General features: G+C 34.4%; 3 protein-coding genes across 6 annotated transcripts; 1 reads left to right on the forward strand and 2 right to left on the reverse strand.

Annotated features, from left to right (window-relative positions):
- Positions 1-2,702, forward strand: LOC125587422 (probable protein phosphatase 2C 4). Its single transcript, XM_048757873.1, has 4 exons — positions 1-1,850; positions 1,932-2,045; positions 2,132-2,396; positions 2,502-2,702. Exons 1-4 carry the CDS (start codon positions 366-368, stop codon positions 2,615-2,617), a joined length of 1,980 nt encoding a protein of 659 aa, XP_048613830.1. The 5' UTR covers positions 1-365; the 3' UTR covers positions 2,618-2,702.
- A 992-nt stretch (positions 2,703-3,694) lies between these two features.
- LOC106412103 (dof zinc finger protein DOF1.1) lies at positions 3,695-7,589 on the reverse strand. Of its 3 annotated transcripts, none has more exons than XR_007323695.1 (2): positions 5,801-7,224; positions 3,695-5,239 (listed from the first exon to the last, which is right to left on the reverse strand). XR_007323695.1 is itself a non-coding variant. In XM_013852994.3 (2 exons), exons 1-2 carry the CDS (start codon positions 7,315-7,317, stop codon positions 5,974-5,976), a joined length of 1,011 nt encoding a protein of 336 aa, XP_013708448.2. In that variant the 5' UTR covers positions 7,318-7,589; the 3' UTR covers positions 5,668-5,973. The 3 variants fall into 3 exon arrangements, 2 of the variants coding, with proteins under 2 accessions (XP_013708448.2, XP_048613833.1); XM_013852994.3 differs by lacking the exon at positions 3,695-5,239 and adding an exon at positions 7,291-7,589 and having other exon boundaries at positions 5,668-6,957; XM_048757876.1 differs by lacking the exon at positions 3,695-5,239 and adding an exon at positions 7,260-7,289 and having other exon boundaries at positions 5,668-6,957.
- A 7,709-nt stretch (positions 7,590-15,298) lies between these two features.
- Positions 15,299-23,079, reverse strand: LOC106415878 (probable LRR receptor-like serine/threonine-protein kinase At1g07650). Of its 2 annotated transcripts, XM_013856692.3 has the most exons (24): positions 22,819-23,079; positions 22,448-22,628; positions 20,120-20,191; positions 19,952-20,020; positions 19,762-19,833; positions 19,560-19,631; positions 19,382-19,453; positions 19,193-19,264; positions 19,036-19,107; positions 18,880-18,951; positions 18,723-18,794; positions 18,566-18,637; positions 18,402-18,467; positions 18,250-18,318; positions 18,138-18,173; positions 17,987-18,045; positions 17,509-17,897; positions 17,236-17,431; positions 17,034-17,171; positions 16,825-16,943; positions 16,532-16,742; positions 16,215-16,455; positions 15,989-16,139; positions 15,299-15,874 (listed from the first exon to the last, which is right to left on the reverse strand). In XM_013856692.3, the coding sequence occupies exons 1-24, from the start codon at positions 22,919-22,921 to the stop codon at positions 15,512-15,514; spliced, it is 3,039 nt and encodes a 1,012-aa protein (XP_013712146.2). In that variant the 5' UTR covers positions 22,922-23,079; the 3' UTR covers positions 15,299-15,511. The 2 variants fall into 2 exon arrangements, with proteins under 2 accessions (XP_013712146.2, XP_048613834.1); XM_048757877.1 differs by lacking the exons at positions 22,448-22,628; positions 22,819-23,079 and having other exon boundaries at positions 19,762-19,869.
- Positions 23,080-24,941: the final 1,862 nt, after the last annotated feature.

The following is a 24,941-nucleotide window of genomic DNA, read 5'->3' on the forward strand; positions in this document are numbered from 1 at the left end:
TCCTTTTAGTCAACGCTTCTCCCTTTGTTTACAAGTAGTTTATAAGATTTCATTTACTTGTTTTTGACGTCAGACTTTATTTATAGCTTTTATCTACTTCTGTTGACAATAAAAAAAACTTTTTATTTCCAGGATTTATCAGACAAAAAACGAATAATATCTCTTATATATTTTTGTTTCTTTTATATTCCTTTCATCTGATAATTCATAATTGGTTTACTCTAGGCACATAAGTCAACTATCTCTCTCTCTCTCTTTCTCATCTTTTTCTTCCTCTGTTTTCTGCCATGAATTGAGCAACTTCAATTCTAAATTTCTAATACCAATTTGAATTTCTCAACTTGATTTTTGAAAATTTAATCTTGATGGGTAACGGAGCGACAAAACTGAGTACATGTTTCACAGGCAGCGGAGATCGTTTCCGACAGAAACACATCTCAGTTCCACCTCCTACTGATCCTCTAGACGAAGGCTTAGGCCATTCCTTCTGCTACGTCCGACCCGAACCGACCCTCATCACTTGCTCAAAAGTCCACTCGGAGGTGGAAGAGACCACCATGTTCCGAACGATCTCCGGCGCCTCCGTCAGCGCCAACGCCGCCACTCCCCTCTCCACCTCTCTCTACGACCCCTACGGCCACATCGACAGAGCTGCCGCGTTCGAGAGCACGACGTCGTTTCCTTCCATCCCTCTCCAGCCCATCCCCAAAAGCTCCGGCGGCGGCGGCGGCGGTGGTGGTCCGGTCGTCTTGGGCTCCGGTCCGATCGAAAGAGGCTTCCTCTCGGGTCCGATCGAGAGAGGGTTCCTATCGGGCCCGCTGGACCGCGGCGGGCTTTTCTCCGGCCCGCTCGAAAAGCAGCCCAGCTCCGATCATCATCACCGCTTCCAGCGTAGCTTCTCCCACGGGTTAGCGTTACGGGTCGGGTCGAGAAAACGGTCGTTGGTTCGGATCCTCCGCCGCGCGATCTCGAGGACGGTGTCTCGCGGGCAGAACTCGATCGTGGCTCCGGTCAAGTCCGTTAAAGAGTCCGAGAGCAGCAAGAGCCACAACGAGAATAATCTCACGGTTAATAGCTTGAACTTTAGCAGCGAGGGGACGTTGGACGACGACGTTTCGCTCGAGAGCCAGAACCTTCAGTGGGCTCAGGGGAAAGCAGGCGAGGATCGAGTACACGTCGTCGTTTCGGAGGAGCACGGGTGGCTTTTCGTCGGAATATACGACGGGTTCAACGGTCCGGATGCGACGGATTATTTACTCTCTCATCTGTACCCTACGCTTCATCGTGAGCTTAAAGGTTTGTTATGGGACGATCCAAAGCCTCAGGATCTAGACAGATCTTGTCTTGACGAGTCGTGTTCAGACAGAGTTGATAATGATCAATGTGAGGGACGGTGGAGATGTGAGTGGGATCGGGAGAAGAAAGATCTTGACCGTAGATTAAAGGAACAGATCAATAATAGGAGAAGTGGGTCGGACTCGGATCAGTTGACGAACCATTCGGATGTTTTAAAAGCATTGTCGCTAGCTCTGAGGAAGACGGAAGAAGCGTATCTAGATACTGCTGATAAGATGCTGGAGGAGAACCCTGAGCTAGCTTTGATGGGTTCTTGTGTTCTGGTGATGCTTATGAAAGGTGAAGATATCTATGTGATGAATGTTGGCGATAGTAGAGTTGTGCTTGGTCAGAAGTCGGAACAAGAGTACTGGTTAGCTAAGATAAGACAGGACTTGAAGCGGATCAATGAAGAAACGATGAAGAATGATTTGAGAGGTTGCGAGGGAGATCACGAAGTCGCAAACTTATCGGCTTTTCAGCTCACTGTTGATCACAGCACAGATGTAGAAGAGGTAAATGAGCAAACAATTGCATTAGATTGGTCAATGCTTCTCATACAGGTTCTGATTGTGTTATGTTCTTATGGTTATTAGGAAGTTGAAAGAATAAGAAACGAGCATCCGGATGATGCTAGTGCAGTGAGTAATGAACGAGTTAAAGGCTCCTTGAAGGTCACAAGAGCATTTGGTGCCGGTTTCTTAAAGCAGGTATTCATCACACTTCAGGTTCATGAGATTTTGACTATGTGTGATCTGAATCTAATTTGTTTTTTGTTATGTTATTTTCTTTGCAGCCTAAATGGAACAATGCGCTTCTTGAGATGTTCCAAATTGATTACATAGGGGAGTCTCCTTACATCAACTGCTTACCGTCTCTCTACCATCACAGATTAGGATCCAAGGACAAGTTTCTAATACTATCATCAGATGGTCTATACCAATACTTCACAAACGAAGAAGCGGTTTCAGAGGTTGAGCTATTCATCACATTGCAGCCTGAAGGGGACCCTGCTCAGCACCTTGTACAAGAGCTTTTGTTCAGAGCTGCTAAGAAAGCTGGTATGGTGATGAAAATTCTCTTACATTGTGTGTTATGTTCCAAACTCTGTTTTAGTTAAACAGTTTGGTCTCAAATTGATGTTATTTTTAAAAAAAAAATTGTAGGTATGGATTTCCATGAGTTGCTGGAGATACCACAAGGTGAACGTAGACGATACCATGATGATGTTTCAATAGTAGTGATCTCTCTAGAAGGAAGAATGTGGAAATCATGTGTATAATAAAAAAACAAAACCCTGTTGTAGTGTCTCAATCATGTAGTATAATGTTGACAATCAGGAAATAATATATATATATATATATATATATATATATATATATATATATATACTAGGTGTCTTCCTGCACCCTGCACCAGTAAAAAAATTTAAAATATTTTTTAACAGATAAATATAAATTATATTTTAAAATAAAATTTTATTAATATTGTAAAATTTTTTTTTCGTATCAATATTTTAATATAAATTTGATTTAATTAAATATAAAAATTATATTTAAGAATATGCATGTATATATTTGAAATTATAATCTTAGATAGATTTTTCTATCTATTTATTTTAATTAAATATATTAAATAAATTTGTAAAAATTGCATAATTACCAAAAATTAAAATTAAACAATATTTATAAAATTTGTAGATATATAAGAAAATAATGATTTTACGATTAAATTTTTATAATTTTCTAAAAAAATTGTATGCATTTTTGAAAAATTTAGTAATAAAATTGTATAATTTAAAAATATATAATTAAATTATATTTCAAAATTTATAATGACATATTTGAATATATTTATTTTAATGATGATTTATGAGTTATTCCCATATTCTAAAAAAAATTTCAAAAATATAAATTGACATTAAATGTAATATATGAGTTATTACCATATTTTAAAAAGTTTACCAAAAATATAAATTAAAATTAAATGCAATTGTCCATGTCATATTAAGCTATAAGACATGTTATCAATTTCATTAGCCATGTCATATTTGTTTTGTGAAATTGATCGTAGAAAGGACATGTAGCAAAATCACTTCGTAAATATAGTCTATGGGATATAAAGTTTTGACAACTCATATAGGTGAAGAGAAGATTCTAGTGTCTTAAATTAGTGGTCAAAGATTTCGTTCTTTAAATTGTAAGTTTTTTCCAACTGCTAACTGTATGTGAAATAGAGAAGTAAATGAAGGAATTGAAATTCTGAGATATGAGTAGAAGTAGCAGTTTGTGGTTCGAGAGTAGTTATTCACTTTCCCTCGCATTTAATTCACAACCTCTCTCTGTTTTTTTTGTTTTTCTTCAAATTCTATGGCTTCTTATTTGTTTCTTTCTGTACTGTTTCTTGCATTACAGGGAACTTGGTATTCATTAATTTAGAATTTTATGTTTAATGCAATTTATTTGTCCTTTATATTCTTACCCTCCTTATCTCAACTCCCCCACTCTTAAACCTAAAGAAGAATCGAACCACATTAACAAGGGCTGTGTTCCTAAACTTCCAAAGCATTGATTTTGTATCTAAGATCTATTACCACTCACACGTCAATCGGATTCATCATAATCCTAGCATGGACGGTTCATCATTTTGTTAAATTCACGTAAATAGTATCATCATCCTAGTTCTATACATTTCTAAATTTCTGTCTCCAGGCTATTCATATTATATTGCCAACTCGTTAGAAAACTGACTTTGGAAGTACGACAAAAGAGAAATCAAATGCGTAAATACTAAATGTACTTACATTCGTGGATGTGTATGCTGATAATAATCAAGGCCCCATTCTGAATCTGATGTATAAGGAACGCTAGAATTTCTTCTGGAACAGTTGAAAGTCAGAAGAGAGATTGGTGGCTTAATGGGGAGTTGAGTGATTCTAGTATCATAGGGACTCATAAGAAAATCAAGTGCTTTAGTATAGAAAATCTAGTATGTTATTTATATCATTCTCTTATCTTGTTTGCTCAAAACTACAAGAGTTTTCTGCTAAAATAGTTTCGAAGCACTAGTTTACAAACATAAAAACAGTCTTATATCATGTCGTGTATACTTTTTATGTACAGTTTAATTTTAGGAAAACAGTCACCAGTAAAAGAAAAAGGTAGTCAAAAAAGCATTTCACAAGTGTTTTAACCCTACCGTTAAGAAGTGGGACTATCATAAATTAAAAGTTATGTGGTGGTCCTCCAGGTCAGGACATACAAATCTCTGCATGCATGTTTTCCGTGTCAATCTTGGTTTAACGTTTTCTCCATTATATTCTCCACTTTTTGTTACTATCGTTTTATATTTTGCATCATTGGAAAATTATTGTTTTCATTACAAACTACTAACACGGTGGGTTTCAAAAAAAATTTTTACTAACGCGGTGTTATATAAGTTTCAGATCCTTTAGTTCAAATGCAACATCCAAACTAACATTAGACTCTACCATTCACGTATACTGATTAGAAGGAATAGATATATACTCGCCTGTTTCCTGGCTAGTTACTCTTTATTACAGTAAATCAATTATGGGTAGTCAATTAAACTATACGTAAGTGGCTTTTAATCCATGCAGAAAGTTTATACTTCATTTATAGTATTAATGTTTATATATAGGGAGAGATATATACATGTTTGCAAAAGATTTAAGAGGATCATGCACCCACACAAAACAGACTGACACACAGATTCGTACAAGAAGACTGCAAAAGAAAAAGAAGCTCCTTAAAATATGAGAAAAGAGTATTTTGGGAGTTTTATAACGCAGCATCCAGCGAGACACGGATTTGTATGATCCAAGTTCTTTTGTCAGCAACCCCTTTTTTACTTTATGAATTATCCTTAGCTTTTACTATACAGTCTGTTTGAGATTTACAATCAATAAATGATAAATCATTAGTAATGTTCACTACTCGGTTTGGGATCAGGCAGACATCTACAGCCATAAACGGTAACTGAGTATAAATTAGAAATAGCTGTAAACATTATGGGTGTAACTGGTGACAAATAAAAAGAATATATGGAATGATAGGAATCATTATTTATGGAATTTTGTGGAATGGAATCAGCATTCCATTTGTTCATGAACATTTTTGATTTGGAATGATTTTTCAAATGATAGTTAAAATTTTATTTGGAATAATATGGAATGTTGTGGAATTGAATGGAATACCCTTTCCATTTTTCTTTTGTAAATGGTGAACAATTTTTGGAATGCATAGGAATTAAGCATTCCGGAAGTTTTTATTCCAAAAACATCCATTCCAGTTGGAGCCTATATATATTCCATGAGATTTAAGGTTTTTGAAAGTAAATAAATTGGACTGTTACACACACGACATGAATTCGTTGAAAGACATAGTAACTTGAGAATCAGATTAACCATAAAACACACACAATACAAAGAAATTATATGACACACCTGATTAAGTTGTAGAACCACCAACTCTTACTAAGACACCTTTTAGTTTGTATCATTACTTCTCCACGATCATTGTCCCACACACGTACTCTGCATGCATTTGATCATGACCGTTCGTAGTCATTTAAATCAACCTCCACGTCGTAAACATACATTAACAAACACACAAAATCTCACAAGAGTTGGTGATGATCTTTAGAAGAAGGACCCGATAAATCCGAATTGGTCCAAAAGTACTGGTTTGTTTGATTCCCCGGAGGCGTCAAACTAGAGACCGGTCTAGACAAGTTAACCAAACTGGGTTGTTCTTCCATCTTCACTGGGGTTGTCTGGTAAGCCCTAGAATCAACCATGGAAGTAGAGGAAAAAGATATTCCAAAATTGTTTCCTATATTGCTCTCGTTCTGGAAAGCGTGTAGGCCAGTTGCTGGATCGAAGAGAGTGAACTGATTCATTGATCCAGCAGCAGCCATTAGGTTGTTTTCACCGCTGTTATTGTTGTTGTCATGAATGTTTCCGGTTCGTCCATTTCCGACATGAAGAAACCCTAGATCGTTCATTAAACTCGGACCAATCTGGTGAGCTTGGCAATAATTGCCATTAGTTGCAGCTAAATTTAAACCGATACCTCCGAGTTGAGTGAGATTGTGAAGAGTTGGTAAAAACGGGAACTGATGGTTTGTCTTCAGCTGTCCTGAGTTAGAACTTGGAGCGTTGACCGTGGAAGAAGACTGTTTGGACGAAGAAGAAGAAGATTTTGAATTACCATTTTTGCCCTTTTTGCTATTCCTCCGGCTGCCTCCGCCCACGGGGACGTTCCTCTGAGCGCCGCCATGTGTCCAGTAACGACGGCAACCCTTGCAGAAGTAGCGAGGCTGAGTGAGGTTGTAGTTATTGTAGTAACAGAACTTGGTGTTGAGGGAGTCGCATCGAGGACACTTTCGGGCTCCCTCAGGCGGAGGAGCTTTGGCCTGCCTCGCTCTCTCAGCCATGGATCCACCAAGCCTCGCTGGAAGACCACTGGAGGCAGCGGCATGGTGGTAGTTAGGGTTAGGGTTTGGTGGGTAAGGTTGAAGTTGGTGAGAAAGAAGTCCGTGGCCACTCACTAAACTTCCATTTTCGTGTAGCTGATGCTGTTGATGATTCGAGTTCGTAGGCTGAAAAAAAATTCAAAGAAATCTAAATAAATGAAAGACGAAGTCAAGAACCAAGAAAGCCCAAATTTAATACTGGTATAATCTGTATTTATAAAGCAAGAAATACCATATATATATATATATATAGATGTTGGGATTTTAAAGAAAGCTGGTTATAGAAAAGAAGAAGAGAATATGAATATCTTTTATAAATGAATCAAAATTATTACTAAAACGAATCAAAACATCAATGAAGAATGAAGTATTTAAGAGAGAAATTGCAAAAAAAAAAAAAAAAAGAGAGAGAGAGAGAGACAGAGAACATTTAGTAATGGAAGATCAAAGAAGTGAAACCTGTGACCAATCGGATGAGAAAACCATTGTTCTTCTATACCCTTTAGTATATATTTCTTCTTCCTTCTTTAATAAAGTTTGATGGATCTTTACAGGAAAGAACTACAAGGAGAATTTTGGTGGGGGAATCAAAAAAAATAAAAGGGCAAAACGAAAGAGAGGAAGCAAGACGACCAAAGAGAAATGCGAAGAGAGTATAAAATAAAATAAAAAGGAAAGTGAGAAGAGAGAAGGAGAACAAAGACAGACTAAAGGAAAGAAAATGCTTTTTTAACGATAAAAAGAAAAGGAATCGGTTCTTTTTATGATTTCTATACATTTGTATAACTCCCACTCTCATCTTCTCATGTGTATACGCGTCCATAGTTCATCCATGTGTAATTTTTATTTGTGATTCCTTTTTTTAGGGTTTGAGTGGGACATTTCTTCGCCTATAAGATTAGGTTCTTCTCCCAGACCTCTATTGAATAAATTTATATATAGAGGAAGAAATATTTGAAACTACATCATATATAGTTGTATAGAAAGATTATCAGACTATTTAATCGTGGTGGAGAGAAATATAATTTAATCGAATATAACCGTATTTGTAATTATAGCAAAGTTATATATAAAAAGTATATACTCAATTATATGCATGAAAGAAAAAGCATGTTCTTGTTCCCATCAAATAGTTACACGAGGTAGCTAAAGAGAAATATAGTTATATGTATATATGTTCTTCCTTCTACATGTACGATCTTTACCCAAGAGAACTAGGGGAGTGCTGAACGGTGATTACAAGGCAAGTTATGTTTAAGAATATGGGCAAACTAAACTGGTTGTGGTGTAATTAACGTCCTAGAGCATTTTTAAATGATTTGTTACAACTTGACGATTAATTAAAAGTGAAAAGTGTAATTTTTTTTTTGAAACACAAACTTTCATTAATATATTAAACCTCAGAGTCAGTTAGAGGAGAGTCAATTAGAGGGGTTACAGGGCAGGCAGAATACAGAGTCTGTTTTGCTAAAGCATCAGCTATTTTGTTTTGTGCTTTAAGCAACCATTCAAAAGAGACATAATCAAAAGACGAAGCTAAAACCAGGGTGTCTGAGACAATTCCGTAGATCTCAGGGTTCGGGTCCTTTGAGGATAGGGCTTTTATCAGTTGTTGAGAGTCCATAGATCTCAGTGAAAAGTGTATTTTATCTTATCGTTTCCAGTGTGTTTATTACGTAGTGAATGTTTTGTTAATAATAATATAGTATAAGGACTACGCATTCACTACCAAAAATTTGAATTGATGGAAACTCATTTGTTTTTACGATTTTTCCTGTACACATTTTAATAAAACTTAAATACTAGAAGAAAATACAACATAACCGATCTTCTTGTAGAAATTTTTTTTTTTTGTTCACTTAATACTTTCATTAGAAAACTAGAAGTCTGGGCCTGGCCCAATTACAACACTAAAGCTGAGTTGAAACAAAGAGACGATCGAAGGGTCGCCTTAGCTAAAGAATCCGAACGAAAGTTTTCGGATCTAGGAATATGAGAGATAGAGATAGATGCAAATTCAGAGGAAATCATGCGTATATCGTGGATGATGCCGACGATTTATTTTCTCTGGAGGTTGCTGTTGATTGCTCTGACGAGCGTTAGGTTATCGGTGAAGGCCTTGATCTTGTGGAAACCCAAAGCCAGGGCCTTCCTTAGTGCTGATCGCATCGCTACTGCTTCAGCAATCAGTGGTGAGCTGACGGAGTGTTGGATCGCGGAGCCTTGGAGCCGATCTGGGAGTCCTTGTCCTTCGAAAGTCCAAGCCAAGCCTGCCCGTTGGGTGTCTTTTTCCCAAGCCGCATCTGTTGTGCATCTGATGGTCTCGTTGCTGTCTAGGCCCACGTCCTTTTGTTGATTCCTTTGGTGCGTGATCTTGGGTACCTCCTTTGGTGCTTTCTCTTTGTTTTGTGCTAGGTTCCATTCTCTCGCTAGTTCTAATCCTTTTGTGGCTGTTTCCTCAGGTGAGAATCTTCTGTTCTCGAAGATGAGGTTGTTTCTGGAGGTCCAGAGAATCCAGCATACCCATGGTAATCAAAGTGAAAAGAGTCGTTCGTTTGCGACTACAACTTTTATACATTGGACCAAAATATTATGTAGCAAAACGTACAACTTGTTAAAAGAGCTTTACATTTTGCAGTTTGTCTCTACATTTTCTCTACTCTTTCCTTTTTCCTTTTAAGCTTTCTCTTATCTCTTCATTGATTACTCGTTTCGTTTTTCTTTAACGTCATCACTCGTTTCGTTTATACGAAACCTCTTTTTCAGAAAGGGACCGCCAAAGATAGCCTACTTGCAACATTATTATAACACACTGCTTCGAGTGGGGCAAAACTCTCCACCGCGAATTAATCTTAAGATAGTTTTCCGCAATAACCAAAAAAGGAAAATAATAAAAGGACGTTCATGCATGAATCCATCACGAAGACGACCTTTTCATATACCAAACCATTATGTATACTCTTTAGCTTTCTTCTTCTTCTTTCGCCCTTTAAATTGGATCAAGTTACTTTTCCCGGCATTTTCTCGGAAAATGTGTTAATGTGTTCCATGTAAACTTAGTTGTGTGATATGAGACCATGATTATCGCTGAGAGCTCCGGCACGGTTTCATAGGAAACTTTTTTCTTAATTTTTTTTTTTGTCGATAAAAAAAAATTAAAAATCGAATCAATCGCGGGCCGCTACGTGTCAGTGGAGTCCGCGAACAGTGCAAAAAAACAAGTGAAGATCAGTCCTTATATAACAACTTTAAGGATTCGTTTTTTAGAAAACAATGGGATCCACGCAATATTTTATTATTTTTTCGGTAAAGACCATATGCTAAGGAACTGCGTTGTGGATGCCCTGATGTCAATTATATGGTCTAAGGATCTCTAGTTTTCTACTTTAAGAAAAAGAAAATCAGAGAACATAATAGTATGTCAGTTCTAAATATAAAACCATGTTATCCATCCATTTGAATATAAATTGTTATTTTAGAAATTTTCGCTTTAAAATTAAACGTCATATGTAATTAGTTTTCATCGCAAATGCTTAGTAAAAATGAGACAAAAGAATCTCAAGAGTCACTTGTTTGTTTATATAGCGGCATGGTTAACACGTATATAGAGTTCTGACTTGGAATATGGAAACATATATAGTATAAATTAGTTGGGATAAGGCTCAATTCTTCTATATTCATATGCTTAAGTACAGTACAATTGTTCGCATCATGGATACGGTATTAACCAACGTCTTGAATGGTCCTAATTCACTTTTATGGATCCTTTTGATGTTAATGCTATACAATTGTAAGTCAGGTATGCCGCTCACCCACGCCAATAATTCTATTGCAAAGTAGCAAAAGCTATACACAAGATTCTCGATCCTTTTTTGCTAAACATGCATAATATTGTCTTCACATAACCGTACGGTACACAATTTAGGGGGAAAAAAACTCCCAGAATGAATAATACAATATAGGGGTAAAGTATATTAGTCAGAACAAGCGCATGGTTACTCAGTGAAATATTGCCTCTAGAGCTACAGGCACGTCTTGTTAGTTGTTAAAGACTTGGGCTAGATTCCATGCAAACACACTGTGTATGATGAACCATTTGTTCACTTGAGCATATATATGAGCTTTGTTTACAGGATGTTTCAACCGTGCTGAGTTTGCGGACGACTCACTCTCCAAAATTAGTCGAATGTTTACTGGTTTTCCAGGCTATTTTTTAAGGTTTGCAGTATATGTTATCGTTAACTAAATGAAGAATCAAATGTTTGATTTAATTAATTAATGGCAATAATAGAAATAAAACGTGGAAGAAATGATAAGGACAGGAAACAAAAAGCAAGAACATTAGTGGTGTAGGAATCTGATTCCTTGTCAATTAATTGCACCGTCCCCCCCTCAGCTTTTCCTCTCTTAAGCTTTTTCTATCTGTGCAAAAAGCTTACTCCTTAATCAATTAATTTCAATTACACACATATACCTCACACGTGAAGATAATCCATATCTACACATTCCAGTTGGAACCAGTCCAAATAGTGCTACAAAGTTCCAAAAACATATAGTGAAAGGTTATAAATCTTGAACCAGAATCACAGTGTGTGTAATTGACTTTGTTTTACTTCTCTTCCACATGATATTAAGAGACTTCATACTTTGTACGATTCAACATTTACTAGTCTTTCGCTTGGTTTTGTGTTCAATCTATTTTCATCTTACGGTTTGGAGATAGAATGTCTTGGTTATATATACACTTACAAGTATAAATAAAAACTTCACCAATCCTACAAATCTCTCACTTAGAATTTGGAACGTAACAAGATGCTAATTAATCCAATAGTTCAGTCTGCTCCTCAGCATCAAGTTGTGAATTGACAGAAGATGGCCCCTTGTGGAGAAGCTAAGCGTTCTGCTCAGCTCATTCTGCCAAAAATGGTTCCTCAAGCCTTTAAGCTCCGGGTTAACCGTCGAGAAGCTAGAATCCGACAACAACTCTTGCATCGCTGTCTTTCCTTCTAACAGACTCACCACTTGAACAGTCTCAGTCCAATATTTTTAGATGTCCTAAGTAAATTTTTGACAAAATATTTTATATTATTTTTTCTGATTAAATGTTAAATTTCACATAAATTTTTATAAAACTAATTCAACTCTATAATAATTATTAAAGATAATTTTATGAAGTTAATTGTATGCATGGGCATTCGGGTACCCGTTCGGATATGGGTCGGTTCTTTCGGGTATCGGGTTTTTCGGGTTTCAAAATTAGGTCATGTTCGGGTATTACAAAATTTTGGGTTGGGTTCGATTCGGGTCTTCCCGGATCCGGGTGGATTGGTTCTGATGTAAAAGAACCTGAAAAGAACCGAATAACCAATGTATCTGAAACGGGTTCGGATAATAGTATCCAATGTTACCATATTACCTGATTCGGTTTGGTATTTTGTATCCAAACTACCCATATGTACTACCAAAAATAACCAAAAATATTCATTAGATACGGTTTGTTTGAGTATTTCTATCCAAACTATCATATTTTATCTGAAAATACACAAAATATTGAAAATAACTAATATATATAATTTATAATTTAAATTATTAAAATAATTATACATATAATTATACATAATATTTGTAAATATATATATTTACATTTCGGATATCTTTGGATACTCATTTGGTTCTTGGTTCGGATCGTGTTGGGTATCGGTTCTTTGGATACATCAGTTTAGGATCCATTCGGTTATTTACCCCGGGTCTGATCGGATTCGGGACCCTGATTTCGGTTTCGGGTCGGTTCTTCGGTTCCGGATATTTTGCCCAGCGCTAGTTAATTGTATAGCAATATTTGTTGATATTATCACCAACATTTTGGTAACAATTTACTAAAATAAATTGTTAATACAAAATTTCATATTTAAAAATAATATTTTATATAATTTTTACTTATAATTTATATAACTTTACTTATATTTTATATATTTTTACTTATATTTTATATAATTTATACTTATATCTTATATAATTTTATTAAAGTGTATATGTAAACATAATTTGTATATATTTGATATCCCTTCTTTAAGTATGATCTCTTTCTTGTCATGATACACCGGAGGTTTAAAATCTGACACGAGCAAAGACACACCGTTATCTATGAGATTCCATGATTCATTTAAATATGCAAGTAAGAACAAACTTACTTGGTTCCACTGTTATTGGAATGCATGTTGTCCCTTTCCAAGCCCACCGCAAACCAATCTTCGCATTGTGGATTGTGGTCCATTACATTTACATGAAACAATTTTATAACTGGCTTACCGGATCCACCAGCTAGTTCTTGAATATTGAAGTTCCTAATCACTAACTTATCATGTGTTCAGAGAAATGAGTAAGAATAAGGTAAAATATGTTATGGTTTACATTTTTCTACTGAATTCCATATATGTACCTTAAGATAAATATCGAACAAGTGTTAGCCAAGGCTGTAAAGTGTCTTGTCATCGGTAAAGATGATCTCAGCAAAATGAAGATGTACAGTGTAGTTACCATTTACAAGGCAAAGTCCATAGTAAGTTAGCGATGAGTGAGAGACCTTAGCTGTCCTGTAAAGCCCAAAGCTGGGAGAGAAAGCATTAACTGATAATCTGGAAGTGTTCTGTACAATGTAATCATCAGCATACTTTTATATTATTTTAAAAGATAATTTTAATTCTAACAACATATTTTATAGATTTTTTCCTAATATCATATATATAAATATATAAAATATAAAATTTCACACAAATTTTTCTAAACTAATTTAACTTTACTAATGATTATTACAGATAATTTTATGAAGTGATTGTATAATATATATTAATATTACCGCGAACATTTTTGATCATAATCACGCACAATTTACTAAAATCAATTGTTAATACAAAATTTTCATTTAAAACTAATACTTTACTTCTATTTTATATAATTTTTACTTATATTTTTATCTAATTTTATTAAATTTATATGTAAACATAATTTGTATGTATAATAATAATACTATTTATAAAACGTTGTTATTGTTTAAAGAACTTTTAGTAATAAATATGTTATTGCACTTTTATATTATATATGCCTTAAACGATGGTTTGGTGGTTTATCCTCTGGGCCGGCCTTTCACTTGAGACATTGTAGGTCTTAGACCATGTGCATCGCGGAGTCTTTAGAAGGATTTTCAGGCGTGGACCCCGCACAAAGGAAGAAAATCGGTAAGGAAAACTATGAGATAAGGATGGATTTCTTTTGGGTTTTTGTGATTTTTGCGGACTCCACTGACATGTGGCGGCCCGCGATTGATTCTTTTTTTTTTTTTTTTTTCTAAAAGATAAAAAAGATAAAAAAGAAAAATTAAAAATCTTTTTTTTAAAAAAAAAAAATAAAAAAGAAAAAATTAAAAATCTGAAACCCCAAGTGGGTTTCCAGCGATGCAGATGCCCTTAGCGCTTCTAACGCATTGTTGCACTTATTGAGTGGATGAAAGCAACATATATTTGAATGCAACAAAGTTACACTGGTCATTGAGTTTACACTTATTGAGTGGATGAAAGCAACATATCTTATATATTAAAACAGAAGTCACAACTTTGATTCATGTGTGATTTTTTTAAAAAATATACATATTACTAGAAAGTCATGTTATATTTAATATTTAATCTTATCATTTAAATTTTGGGCCAACCAGAAATTTTAATTGGGCTATCAATAATTGGATTTAAACAATAGATGATACTTTGGATTTATAGATAGTATAAATTAAATAAATATAATTTAAGATTGTAATACTATACTTCTATATGCTAAATATTTAAATATTTATCGATGTTAACTTTTAAAATTATAAAGATTTTTATTTTAAATAACAAAAATCATATTATCTAACAATGATTAACCTGTACTACCTTAAACCAATAAAAACAAATTTTAAACTATATATTTTATTTTAAAAATTAAACAAAAACTAAATGTTTAATTATTTACTCGATAATATAAATCTATGAAGCGAAAAAATTAATTTTTTAAAAACTTTCTAAATTTGTGAAATGTTACAATATCTTTGAATATGACAATAACACAATATTTTACTAATATTTATATATATAGTTACGATTTTAATAATGAAATAATAATCCAAAAATATATATATATATAGAAGAAGATACAAATACATGTGAAAGTTTGAAACAATCTATTTAATGAAAAAAATATACAATAAACTTATTATGTTTTAAAAATTGATAGACACATATATATTATAATATATACCAATTTAGAATAGAAAACATAATATTTATATAAAAATAAATGAAAACAAAAACTCGCGCGGTTGCGCGGATCGGAATCTAGTATCTTATTAAATCTAAATAAAAAGCATATATACTTTGATATTATGATTTATTTTATTCCATTAACAACACCAAGATGATAATGTAGAAATCTCAAATCACCGGAAATCTTATATATAATTTACCAATGAAGATTGATTTGTACAAAATCCAAATTACTGAATCCACCTGGAAAACTTTAAAGGTCAGAACATTTTTACGGTTTGGAGATATTACGTCTTTGATTATATATACACTTAAAAAGTATAAATAAAAACTTCACCACTCCTACAAATCTCTCACTTAGAAATTGGAACATAATAAGAGGTTAATTAATCCAAAAGTCCAGTCTTCTCCTCAGCATCAAGTTGTGAATTGACGGAGGCAGTATGAGGCCCGCTTGTAGTAGAGAAGCTAAGCGTTCGGCTAAGCTCGTTCTGCCAAAAATGGTTCCTCAATGCTTTAAGCTTCGGGTTAACCGTTGAGAAGCTAGGATCCGACAGCAACTCTTGCATCGCTGTCTTTCCCTCTAACAGACTCACCACTTGAGACATCGTAGGTCTCAGCGTCGGCGACGCGTTGGTGCACATCAAAGCCACGTTCAACATCAGCATGGCTTCTTCTTCTGAGTAATCAGAGGCTAACGTCGGATCAACCAGCTCTAGTAAACATCCCTTCTCTTGCAAAACGTAAGCCTGCATGTATTTGAATGCAACAACGTTACATACTTTGGTTTATGATATTCTTTGAGTGAAAAAAAAAAAAAAAAGATATTCTTTGAGTGGATGAAAGAGATGAGAATGTTTTACCCAATCAAGAAGGTAAACGAACTCCTCGCTTGGCCTAAAGTTTGTGTTACTCTTCCCACTTACGATCTCGAGTGCAACGACGCCAAAGCTATAAACATCTGCTTTCTCAGTCAAGTAACCACGCATGGCATATTCTGGAGCCATATAACCTCTGCAATACAAATACAAAATATCAAAAAAAAAAAGTATCCTTAAAGAGTATTTACGAGTAAAAAGAGAGACTTACACAGTTCCTGCAATACGAGTGCTGATGTGAGTGTTTCCATCATCGTTCAGCTTCGCCAAACCAAAGTCGGAGATCTTGGCGTTGAGGTCCTTATCGAGTAACACGTTGCTCGCCTTTATATCTCTGTGTACAATCTTTATCCTAGACTCTTCGTGGAGAAATGTAAGTCCTTTAGCTATCCCCAAACAAATCTTCTTCCTCGTTGACCAGTCTAGTTTCAGCCTAGCATTCACATCCTTTCCTACAAAAGCTCACAGAGATTTAGAGCATGCATGGTTCAGTAGCAAACTCGGGATAAAAAAAAAAATTAAACGTACCAAAGAGAGCACGAGATAGACAGTTGTTCTCCAAATACTCATACACCAATATCAATTGGTTTCCTTCAACACAACAACCGTATAGCTTCACGAGATTTGGATGTTGTAGAGCTGAGATCATTCCTATCTCATTTACAAACTCGCGGTTTCCCTGCCTTGATTTTGCAGACAATTGCTTGACTGCAATCAGTTTTCCTTCTGACAATACACCCTGCACCAAGAAATGGGACCACCTTCTAGTTTTACTGTGAAACTTTTCATAAGAAAGTTGAAGAACACAAGTGAATTATTACCTTGTAAACAGAGCCAAATCCACCTTCACCAATCTTCAATGTTGCATCGAAATTATCAGTGGCTGCTTTTATCTGTCGCAGAGTGAAACTTCCGGTTTGAAGATCTAAATTCCTTAGCTCTGTTCAGTCATAGACAAATCAATATATAAGTATTCTTCAGACATGGGAACACATAAAAAAAATATCATGAGAAAACCAAAGCTTATAACCTTTGTCAATAGCATTTTTGTCACGTCTTTTCTTTAAGAATATACCAAATATGAGCAATAAAAGAAGTGCTGCTGCAACAGGTATCCCAGCTTTTAGTATGATCTCTTTTTTGTCATGATACACCGGAGGTTTGAAATCTGAAACAAGCGACTATGAGATTCAATCATCCATTTTAAAAATGCAAGTAAGAAAAAAACTTACTTGGTTCCACTGATATAGCTGATATCATAGGACCATAAACTCCTCTAATTGGAATGCCTGTTGTCCCTTTCCCAGCCCACCGCAAGCCAATCTTCACATTGTGGTCCGTTACATTTACCGGAAAGGATTTTATGACTGGCTTACCGGATCCACCAGCTGCTTCTTGAATGTTGAAGTTCTTAATGACCAACTTATCCTGTGTTCAGAGAAATGAGTAAGAACACTATATGTCATGGTTTACATTTTTGTCTACCTAGAGTTCCACAGACATACCTGAAGATAAATATCAAACAAACGTTCGCCGAGGCTGTAAAGAGTCTTGTCATCGGTAAAGATGATCTCAGCGAAGTGGAGGTGTACAGTGTAGTTACCATTTCCAAGGCAGAGTCCATAGTAAGTTAGCGATGACGGAGAGACTCTAGCTGTCCGGTAAAGTCCAAAGCTGAGAGAGGAAGCATTAATTGATAATCTGGATGTGTTCTGTACAATGTAATCATCAGCATCATCATCATTGTCCATGAAGTTCCCAGTGCTGCTATACGCCCAGTGATTGACACTGAAGAACATAGAAGGACCTTTGGAGTTTTGGTCAGCTTCATATGTTGTTCCTTTATCCACTTTAAGTTCTCCTCCTCCACAGTTTATGTACAAATTATACTTATCTACAAATTAAAAAAAAAAAAAATCAAATTTTAATCAAGAACATTAGACCTGATCCGCATTTACTTCAAGTGTTAAAAATTTTGCTTACGATCTCTCTTAGGAAGTCGACAAGGGATGTGATGAAGGTAACATGATGATTCCTTGCGTCTGAAACATCAAACAAAGAGAATGTTTTCTTTCAGTTCACTAAATATATGATTAAAAATGCACTACAGAGAGAGAGAGAGACGGTTTCTTACGATTTATTCCCCGTGGAGAAGCTTTCCACCCAATTACTAGGAAATGAAGCAAAGCATTTGTTATTTCTGCTAACGAATGAGCAAAGTATTCTGAATATAGGAGTACACTTACGAGGTAACATCGCTGCATTTACTCCCGGTAATTGTACTTGCATCGGTGAAGTTGTTGTAAGAAACGTCACTGCACATATCAAGAAGAACAAATACAGTTTTTAAAACCTGTGCTAAGTGGTGAAACTGAGATTTAGCAGAGGGATAACGTACACGTTTTTGTTTTTATTAACGAAGTAGCTTGGAATAGCTCCTGTCAGCTTGTTTCCTGTCAAATAACTGAAAGAGAAGATTTAGAAAAGCTTTCGTGATTAGGAAGAATATTAAAAGCTATTTTTCTTCTTTTTTTTCCTTAGTGAACTGACGCACGCACTTACATGAAATCGGCTTTCTTCATATTTTCAAACGTTGAAGGAATCTCACCAGTTAGCTGGTTGAAGCTGAGGTCACTACATAGTAAACAGAGACTTCAATCTCATGAAAATATAAATAATATTGAAGGTCTACTTTGGTCAACGTATGAACATGACTTACAGTGTTTTAAGCTTCTTCAGCTTCCCAATATACTTTGGAATTTCACCATTTAAATTGCATTTTCTCAGTATCCTGCATTGGAAGTTGAATAAAATAAGGTTGCTAGCAAAACTTATACTAAGTAGACATCACAAATGTTGTATTGTTTTTAACTCACAGTGTCTTGATAGAGTCCAAGTTATTCAATGGAGGGAAAGGAGACGGTTTGCCTCCTAAATCGCTAATTCTCCTGCCAATCATAATCCACCAAAATAAAAACTATGATGATGAATGTTTCACGAGGAAACCGAAGTTGGTTTTGTCAATGGCTTACAGGTCGGTCAGGCTGGTTAAGGCTGAAATACTAGAAGGTATCGGACCATCCAAACCTGAACCATGCAACTGCCTACAAAATGAAAACTTGTATGGTTTTGTATGTATTTCCTTGAGGACATGCAAAAGTGCTTATGGAGAAGGAAGTAAACTCTTACAGTTTCATTATACTTGTCCAATTGCCGATAAAATCTGGTATCCGGCCAGTGAAGTTATTGTCACTTATCCTCCTACGATCACAAAAATACAATCATTTAAGATATAACTAGAGATTATCCAACAAAGACTATGTTTATTATTTGTTGTTTTGTCGTACAAACCATGTTAATAAGTCTAAATTATCTTACATATCAGTCAAGTTCTGGAGCAGTGCAAGTTCTTCAGGCAACGGGCCAGTGAAAGCATTTGAAGGAAGATGACTGATGCAAAAACCAGAGAAGATGATAATATATTAGCCTACGTTACAATTGGTTATCAATTCTAAGGTTGTTGTTCTATGTCTATATGAGAGAAAAGAAACTTTACAGTCTCTCCAAATGAATCATCCTTTTAATCTCAGGAGGGATTTGTCCTGAAAACAGATTTCCTTCGAGACTCCTGCGTAAGTTCAAATACATAGATCATTCTGAAACACTTTAGAATCATAAAGGAATGATTATTATGATTTTTTAAGCATGACCAGTTCTAATACTGACTCAGAACAAGTGTAAGAGGTGTAACAACGTACAAGTTTCTGAGCGTTGTAAGGCGAGTTAGGACTTTGGGGAATGGACCAGACAATCTGTTCCCCATGAAAGATCTGTGTATTTCACATCATCAAATCCCACAAAGACAACTGTTATTACAAAACCATAGAAATGGTTTATATTTTAAAATCATTACATAATCTTAAAGTAATATAGAGTATAGTATCTTACAAATCTTCTAGGCGCATAGAAGCCCATTCCTTTGGAATGGAACCAGTCAGATAGTTACGGCTAAGGTCTCTGCACCAGATTTGTATGTCTTAAGAACCAATTATATCTACTAAAACTGTAAGAAAGTATGAAAAATCTAAACTCATTTGTTTTGCTTTGATGACGTACAAAACTTTGAGGTGACGAAGCTTGGAGAACTCAGGAGGGACAACGCCTGTTAAGTTCTGCGACTTCAGAGCTCTGCCAAAACAGAGCACAATAAACCGGATATGTGATTTCGATTTACCCACAGACTAAACCATAAATAATCTCGTTATTGTGACAACTGATAATGAGAAGATCTTTTTGTAAGGAACTATAAGTTCTGGGGCGAAAGAGTAACTTCTCAAAAACTTTGTGGGAAAAATCTTTTACGTAATAAAACATTAGACTAAAAAATGTATACATAAAAAGGAAAACTAGTTTGTTTGTTTTTTCATAAAAGTTTGTTATTTAAGCTTTTTAATAAATTTTGTGATGTTTTATACTCTCTCTCTTTCATATTATGAGTAGTTTTAGAAAGAAAAACAAATATTTCAAAATATAAATAGTTTTCACAATTCTATATAAATTTTACTTTTATTAATTACAGTGTGATCAATCAAATTATAGAACTTACTTATGGTTGGTTAGTAATATCTAATTATGTATCAAATGACTTTAAAAAAATTTATAACTTTTTTAATATTTGTGTTTTAAGTACAACTATTTAGAAAGAGAGTAATTATTTTAAAATCATACTCCACTGGTTTACAACATCTACTAAACTAGTGCAGCCATTGTTTTCACATTTCATCTACTTAGGGTCTGATTGGTTCAAACGCAACGGTTACGATTGCGGTTGCGGGAGTTTGCGGTTGGTTGTGGTTTCTAGCGGTTTTAAAAAATTTGTACGACTATTTATGCGGTTAGAAATTGGTGCGTTTGCGGGATATCTATGACTGGTTAACTACCAAATGCAGCATCAGTTAAAAAAAAAATTAACAATATTTACATTTTATATAATTATAAAATATCAAAAATTATAATATTACAATAAATATAAAAATTATAATATTACAATAAATATAAAAATTATAATATTACAATAAATATAAAAATTATATTTAGAAAGTTATAGTTTTAAATTTTTAAAAATTATAGAAAATATTTTTATTTTAAACTGTTATAATATTAATTAAAATATAATAAATATATTTTAGTATTTTATAATTCCAATTAATTTTTATTTATTTTTTTGTATTTATATCGTTTTAAAAAACAAATTATCATCCCGCAACCGCCTGCAACCGCAAACGCTAGCTCAAACCAGCTTTTAAATTTATGAGGTTTAGAGCGGTTTGAAGCAGTTTAAAGCGGTTTAGAACGGTTTGAGTGATTGTTGCAAAACGGCAACAACCGCTACCATCCGCAAAGAAACTAGTCATACCCTTAGACAATTTGTTTAAATTAAATTTAGTTTCATTTTAACATAATGGCAAGTAGATTTCTGACAACTCCCTTAGATTGCAGACACTCTGACTAAAATTTGTTTTGTAATAAACATTAAAGTAATGATTTTTACTAATTAGTAATGTTAATTTATAAAATCTCAATTAAAAACATATGTTTAAAAAGATTCATGAGGCAACAAAATAAACTAATCAAATTTACTTTTGGAGGTAAGTTCATTGAATTGTTGGAATGTTTTTGTCTTTGCCGATTTATTAAGTCCGCGCAAATCTCTAGTTATGATAAAACAAAATCAAAAGTAAACGCGTTATTTTGAATCTTATAGCCTATATATATAGTCAACGGATCAGTCAATGATCAGCTGCCATGTACAGCTTGGCAAATAAACTTGTCGTCACAAAGAGACAAACCAAACTACTAAGCTTTCTAAATCTTCTGTAGTTTCACAAGTGTTTTATACATCCACCATACTAAAACTATTCTTGAATTAGTTCTCTTAATCATCCTAAAAACGATATGCTTTGAATCCTGTTTTTTTCTGGGAAAAAAATGCTTTAAATCCTGTTATCTTGCTAAAACGATAAGACTTTAATTTAGCAAGTTGGTAGAACATGGTATAGTTAGCGGCTATCACTAAAGCGCGTGCGTCGTGTAGTTAATGAAAACATAATTAAACCTACGACCTACTCACCAAGAAAGTAGTTAGTGCGTTTTGTGACCATAAACATTGTCACTACTCTTGTTAGCTTTTGTTTTCTTTATTTTTTGTTTTAAAATGTAAATAATAAATGTACGGATGCAATTCCTAAACACTATTCATGAGAAAGTGATTTTTACCGTAGAATATTCATATTCCCTTGTTTATTACCGATGATCAGTACCCAAGTACATGACTCGGTACCGACATCATTATTAGACTAAAGATATATTTGTGAACCAAAAAATGGGTAAAAAAATATACTAGAAGATAAGGTGAGGAGGAGTAGGAGGAAGAAGAGGCCTTACATTCTGATGACATGGCAAGATGAGTTCAGAGGAAGAAAGGAGCAATCGCAAGTGATATTACTCTCAAACTCTTTGGATGTGTAAGTGGTAACCACCCAGTTGCCTTGACCACTACATGGATCTTTGTTGAAGTCCCAGTCTTTCTTCCCTAGCTTCTTCCCTATCTCCTCTAGTGCTCTCACTTCCCATTTTCAATTTACAAAAACAAAACAAAAAACATTATGAAAGTGCTTTGGTTTTAAAATTTCAAGAAATATCAAGAAGGTGATAGAGATGAATACACATAAACGTACGAGAGATGAGAGACAAAGGAAGAATCTCAGTTGGAAACCATTAAAGAGAAGGGGGACTTTGAAGTGTTTTAAGATTACCTTCAGCCTCGTGGAGTTTATTGTTGTCTGAAAATCCAAGACGCCCATGGAAAATCAGTGTGAAGAGGATGATGATGAAATATTTGCTAAGCCAAGAAATCATCTTTTCAAATGGAAAAAGAATGAATAAAATATTGATCACTTCTAGGATAAAGCGTGTAAGAGATACTCCTATGAAGAGAAAGACATATGGTGAGTTAGGAAGTAGGTAATGGTAATGAGAGATTACGGGCCACTTCAGTCGTCGAGATTTAAATATAGATGCTGTACTTTGTGATGTCTATTTTATATCAGCTTATTTAATAATTTAACAAAATGTTGACCAAATAATTACAAAATATATCAGCTTATAAAAATAGTATATATTACTAAATAAGGAGTAATACTGGTACAAATTATTATGGAATTTATACTTCACCTTAAAATTGTTTGTCTCAATTTCCATTTTATATCAGCTTATTTAATAATATAACAAACTGTTGACTAAATAATTATAAAATATACCAGCTTATTAAATAGTCTATACTACTAAATTAGGAGTAATAATGGTACAAATATTGTTATGGAATTTATACTTCACCTTAAATTTACAAAAACAATTGTTCAAATCTTGATGTAAAGAGAAATAAAAAAATAAAGAAAAATAAAGAAAAAAGTTAAAAAAAAATCTTGATATAAGAGAAAAATAACAGGAGTATAAATCTAGGTTTAGATATTTATCTATATATCATATGAGAAAAATAAATAACATTAAAGCTCTACTTTGGAACTGCTCCGTTTTAAATTGCATTTTCTCAATATCCTGCATTGGAGGTTGAATGAAACAAAAAAAATGTATCTAGCAAACTTATACGATGTAGCCAACACAAAAGTTATTCAATGCAGGGAAAGGAGACGGTTTGCCTCCTAAGAGCATCTTTAACCCATGAAACCCATTTGAGGGTGCTTATTTTTTTTTGTCTGATTAAAAAAAAAATAATAATTAAAAAACAAATCAATTGCGGGTCACCGCGTGTCAGTAGAGCTCGCGAACAGTGCAAACAACCCACTTAAATCGGTGCTTATTTAGGCGCTATAAGCAACTGTTTTTTGGGTTTTTTGTGGGGCCTACACTAAGCACTTGCATCAAGCACCTGCCTTGAGGGTGCTCTAACTCGCTAATCCTCCTGTCAATCACAACCCATCAAAGAAAAACTATAGATATCAATGTTTCACGAGGAAACCGATGTTGGTTTTGTGAATGGCATACATGTCTGTCAAGCTAGTTAAGGTTGAAATACTAGAAAGTATCGGACCATCCAAACCTGAACCATGCATCTGCCTTCAAAAAGAAAACTTGTTTGGTTTTGTATGTATTTTCTTGAGGACATGCACGTGTTTGTGGAGAAAGAAGTAAACTCTTACAGTTTCATTATGCCTGTCCAATTGCTGATGAAATCTGGTATTCGGCCAGTGAAGTTATTATTATCACTTATCCTCCTAGGATCACACAAATACAATAACTTAAGACATAGTTAGACTAAGCGTTTGTTAATTACTTAAAAAAAGAAAAAGTTTGTTACTTGTTGTTTTGTCATATCAACCATGTTAATAAGACTAAGTTTATAATATTAACATTTTACCAAAAAATAAAGACTAAGTTTATATCAGTCAAGTTCTTGAGCAGTGCAAGTTCTTCGGGCAAAGGGCCAGTGAAAACATTTGAAGGAAGATGACTGATGCAAAAACCAGAGAAGATGATAAGATATTCGCTACAAGAAAACAGCGGCATACTGAGGGAAAAAATCGTCGGTATGTCGTCGGAATAACGCTATTCCGACGACATACCGACGAAAAAAGTCCTCGGAAATAACTCCTCGGAAATTCATCTTTCCTCGGAAATCTCTCGGAAATTTCCGACGGAATTCCGAGGAAATTCATTTCCTCGGAATGTTCCGAGAACTTTTTTTCGTCGGAAATTCCTCGGAATATTCCGAGGAATATATCGTCGGAATATTCCGAGGGATACACTTCCTCGGAATATTTCCAAAATTCAAAAAAAAAATTAGAAATTTATTTTTTTAAATTGAAATTGAAAAATATAAAATTAAAATTGAAATAGAAAACATATTTAAAATACAAAA

The sequence above is a fragment of the Brassica napus genome, chromosome C5 (assembly GCF_020379485.1).
Source record: "Brassica napus cultivar Da-Ae chromosome C5, Da-Ae, whole genome shotgun sequence".
NCBI classification, from domain to species: Eukaryota; Viridiplantae; Streptophyta; class Magnoliopsida; order Brassicales; family Brassicaceae; genus Brassica; species Brassica napus.

What these genes read in the sequence shown, in the direction of transcription:
- LOC106415878 (XM_013856692.3), bottom strand. Translation starts at nt 22,921, where the DNA reads ATGATTTCTTGGCTTAGCAAATATTTCATCATCATCCTCTTCACACTG. An exon ending in AGCTATATCAGTGGAACCAA is followed by an intron (nt 17,172 to 17,235) that starts GTAAGTTTTTTT and finishes CGCTTGTTTCAG; the next exon opens with ATTTCAAACCTCCGGTGTAT. An exon ending in ACTCGTATTGCAGGAACTGT is followed by an intron (nt 16,140 to 16,214) that starts GTAAGTCTCTCT and finishes TTTGTATTGCAG; the next exon opens with AGGTTATATGGCTCCAGAAT.
- LOC125587422 (XM_048757873.1), top strand. Translation starts at nt 366, where the DNA reads ATGGGTAACGGAGCGACAAAACTGAGTACATGTTTCACAGGCAGCGGA. An exon ending in ACAGCACAGATGTAGAAGAG is followed by an intron (nt 1,851 to 1,931) that starts GTAAATGAGCAA and finishes TATGGTTATTAG; the next exon opens with GAAGTTGAAAGAATAAGAAA. An exon ending in CAGAGCTGCTAAGAAAGCTG is followed by an intron (nt 2,397 to 2,501) that starts GTATGGTGATGA and finishes AAAAAATTGTAG; the next exon opens with GTATGGATTTCCATGAGTTG.
- LOC106412103 (XM_013852994.3), bottom strand. Translation starts at nt 7,317, where the DNA reads ATGGTTTTCTCATCCGATTGGTCACAG. An exon ending in TCTCATCCGATTGGTCACAG is followed by an intron (nt 6,958 to 7,290) that starts GTTTCACTTCTT and finishes ATTTTTTTTCAG; the next exon opens with CCTACGAACTCGAATCATCA.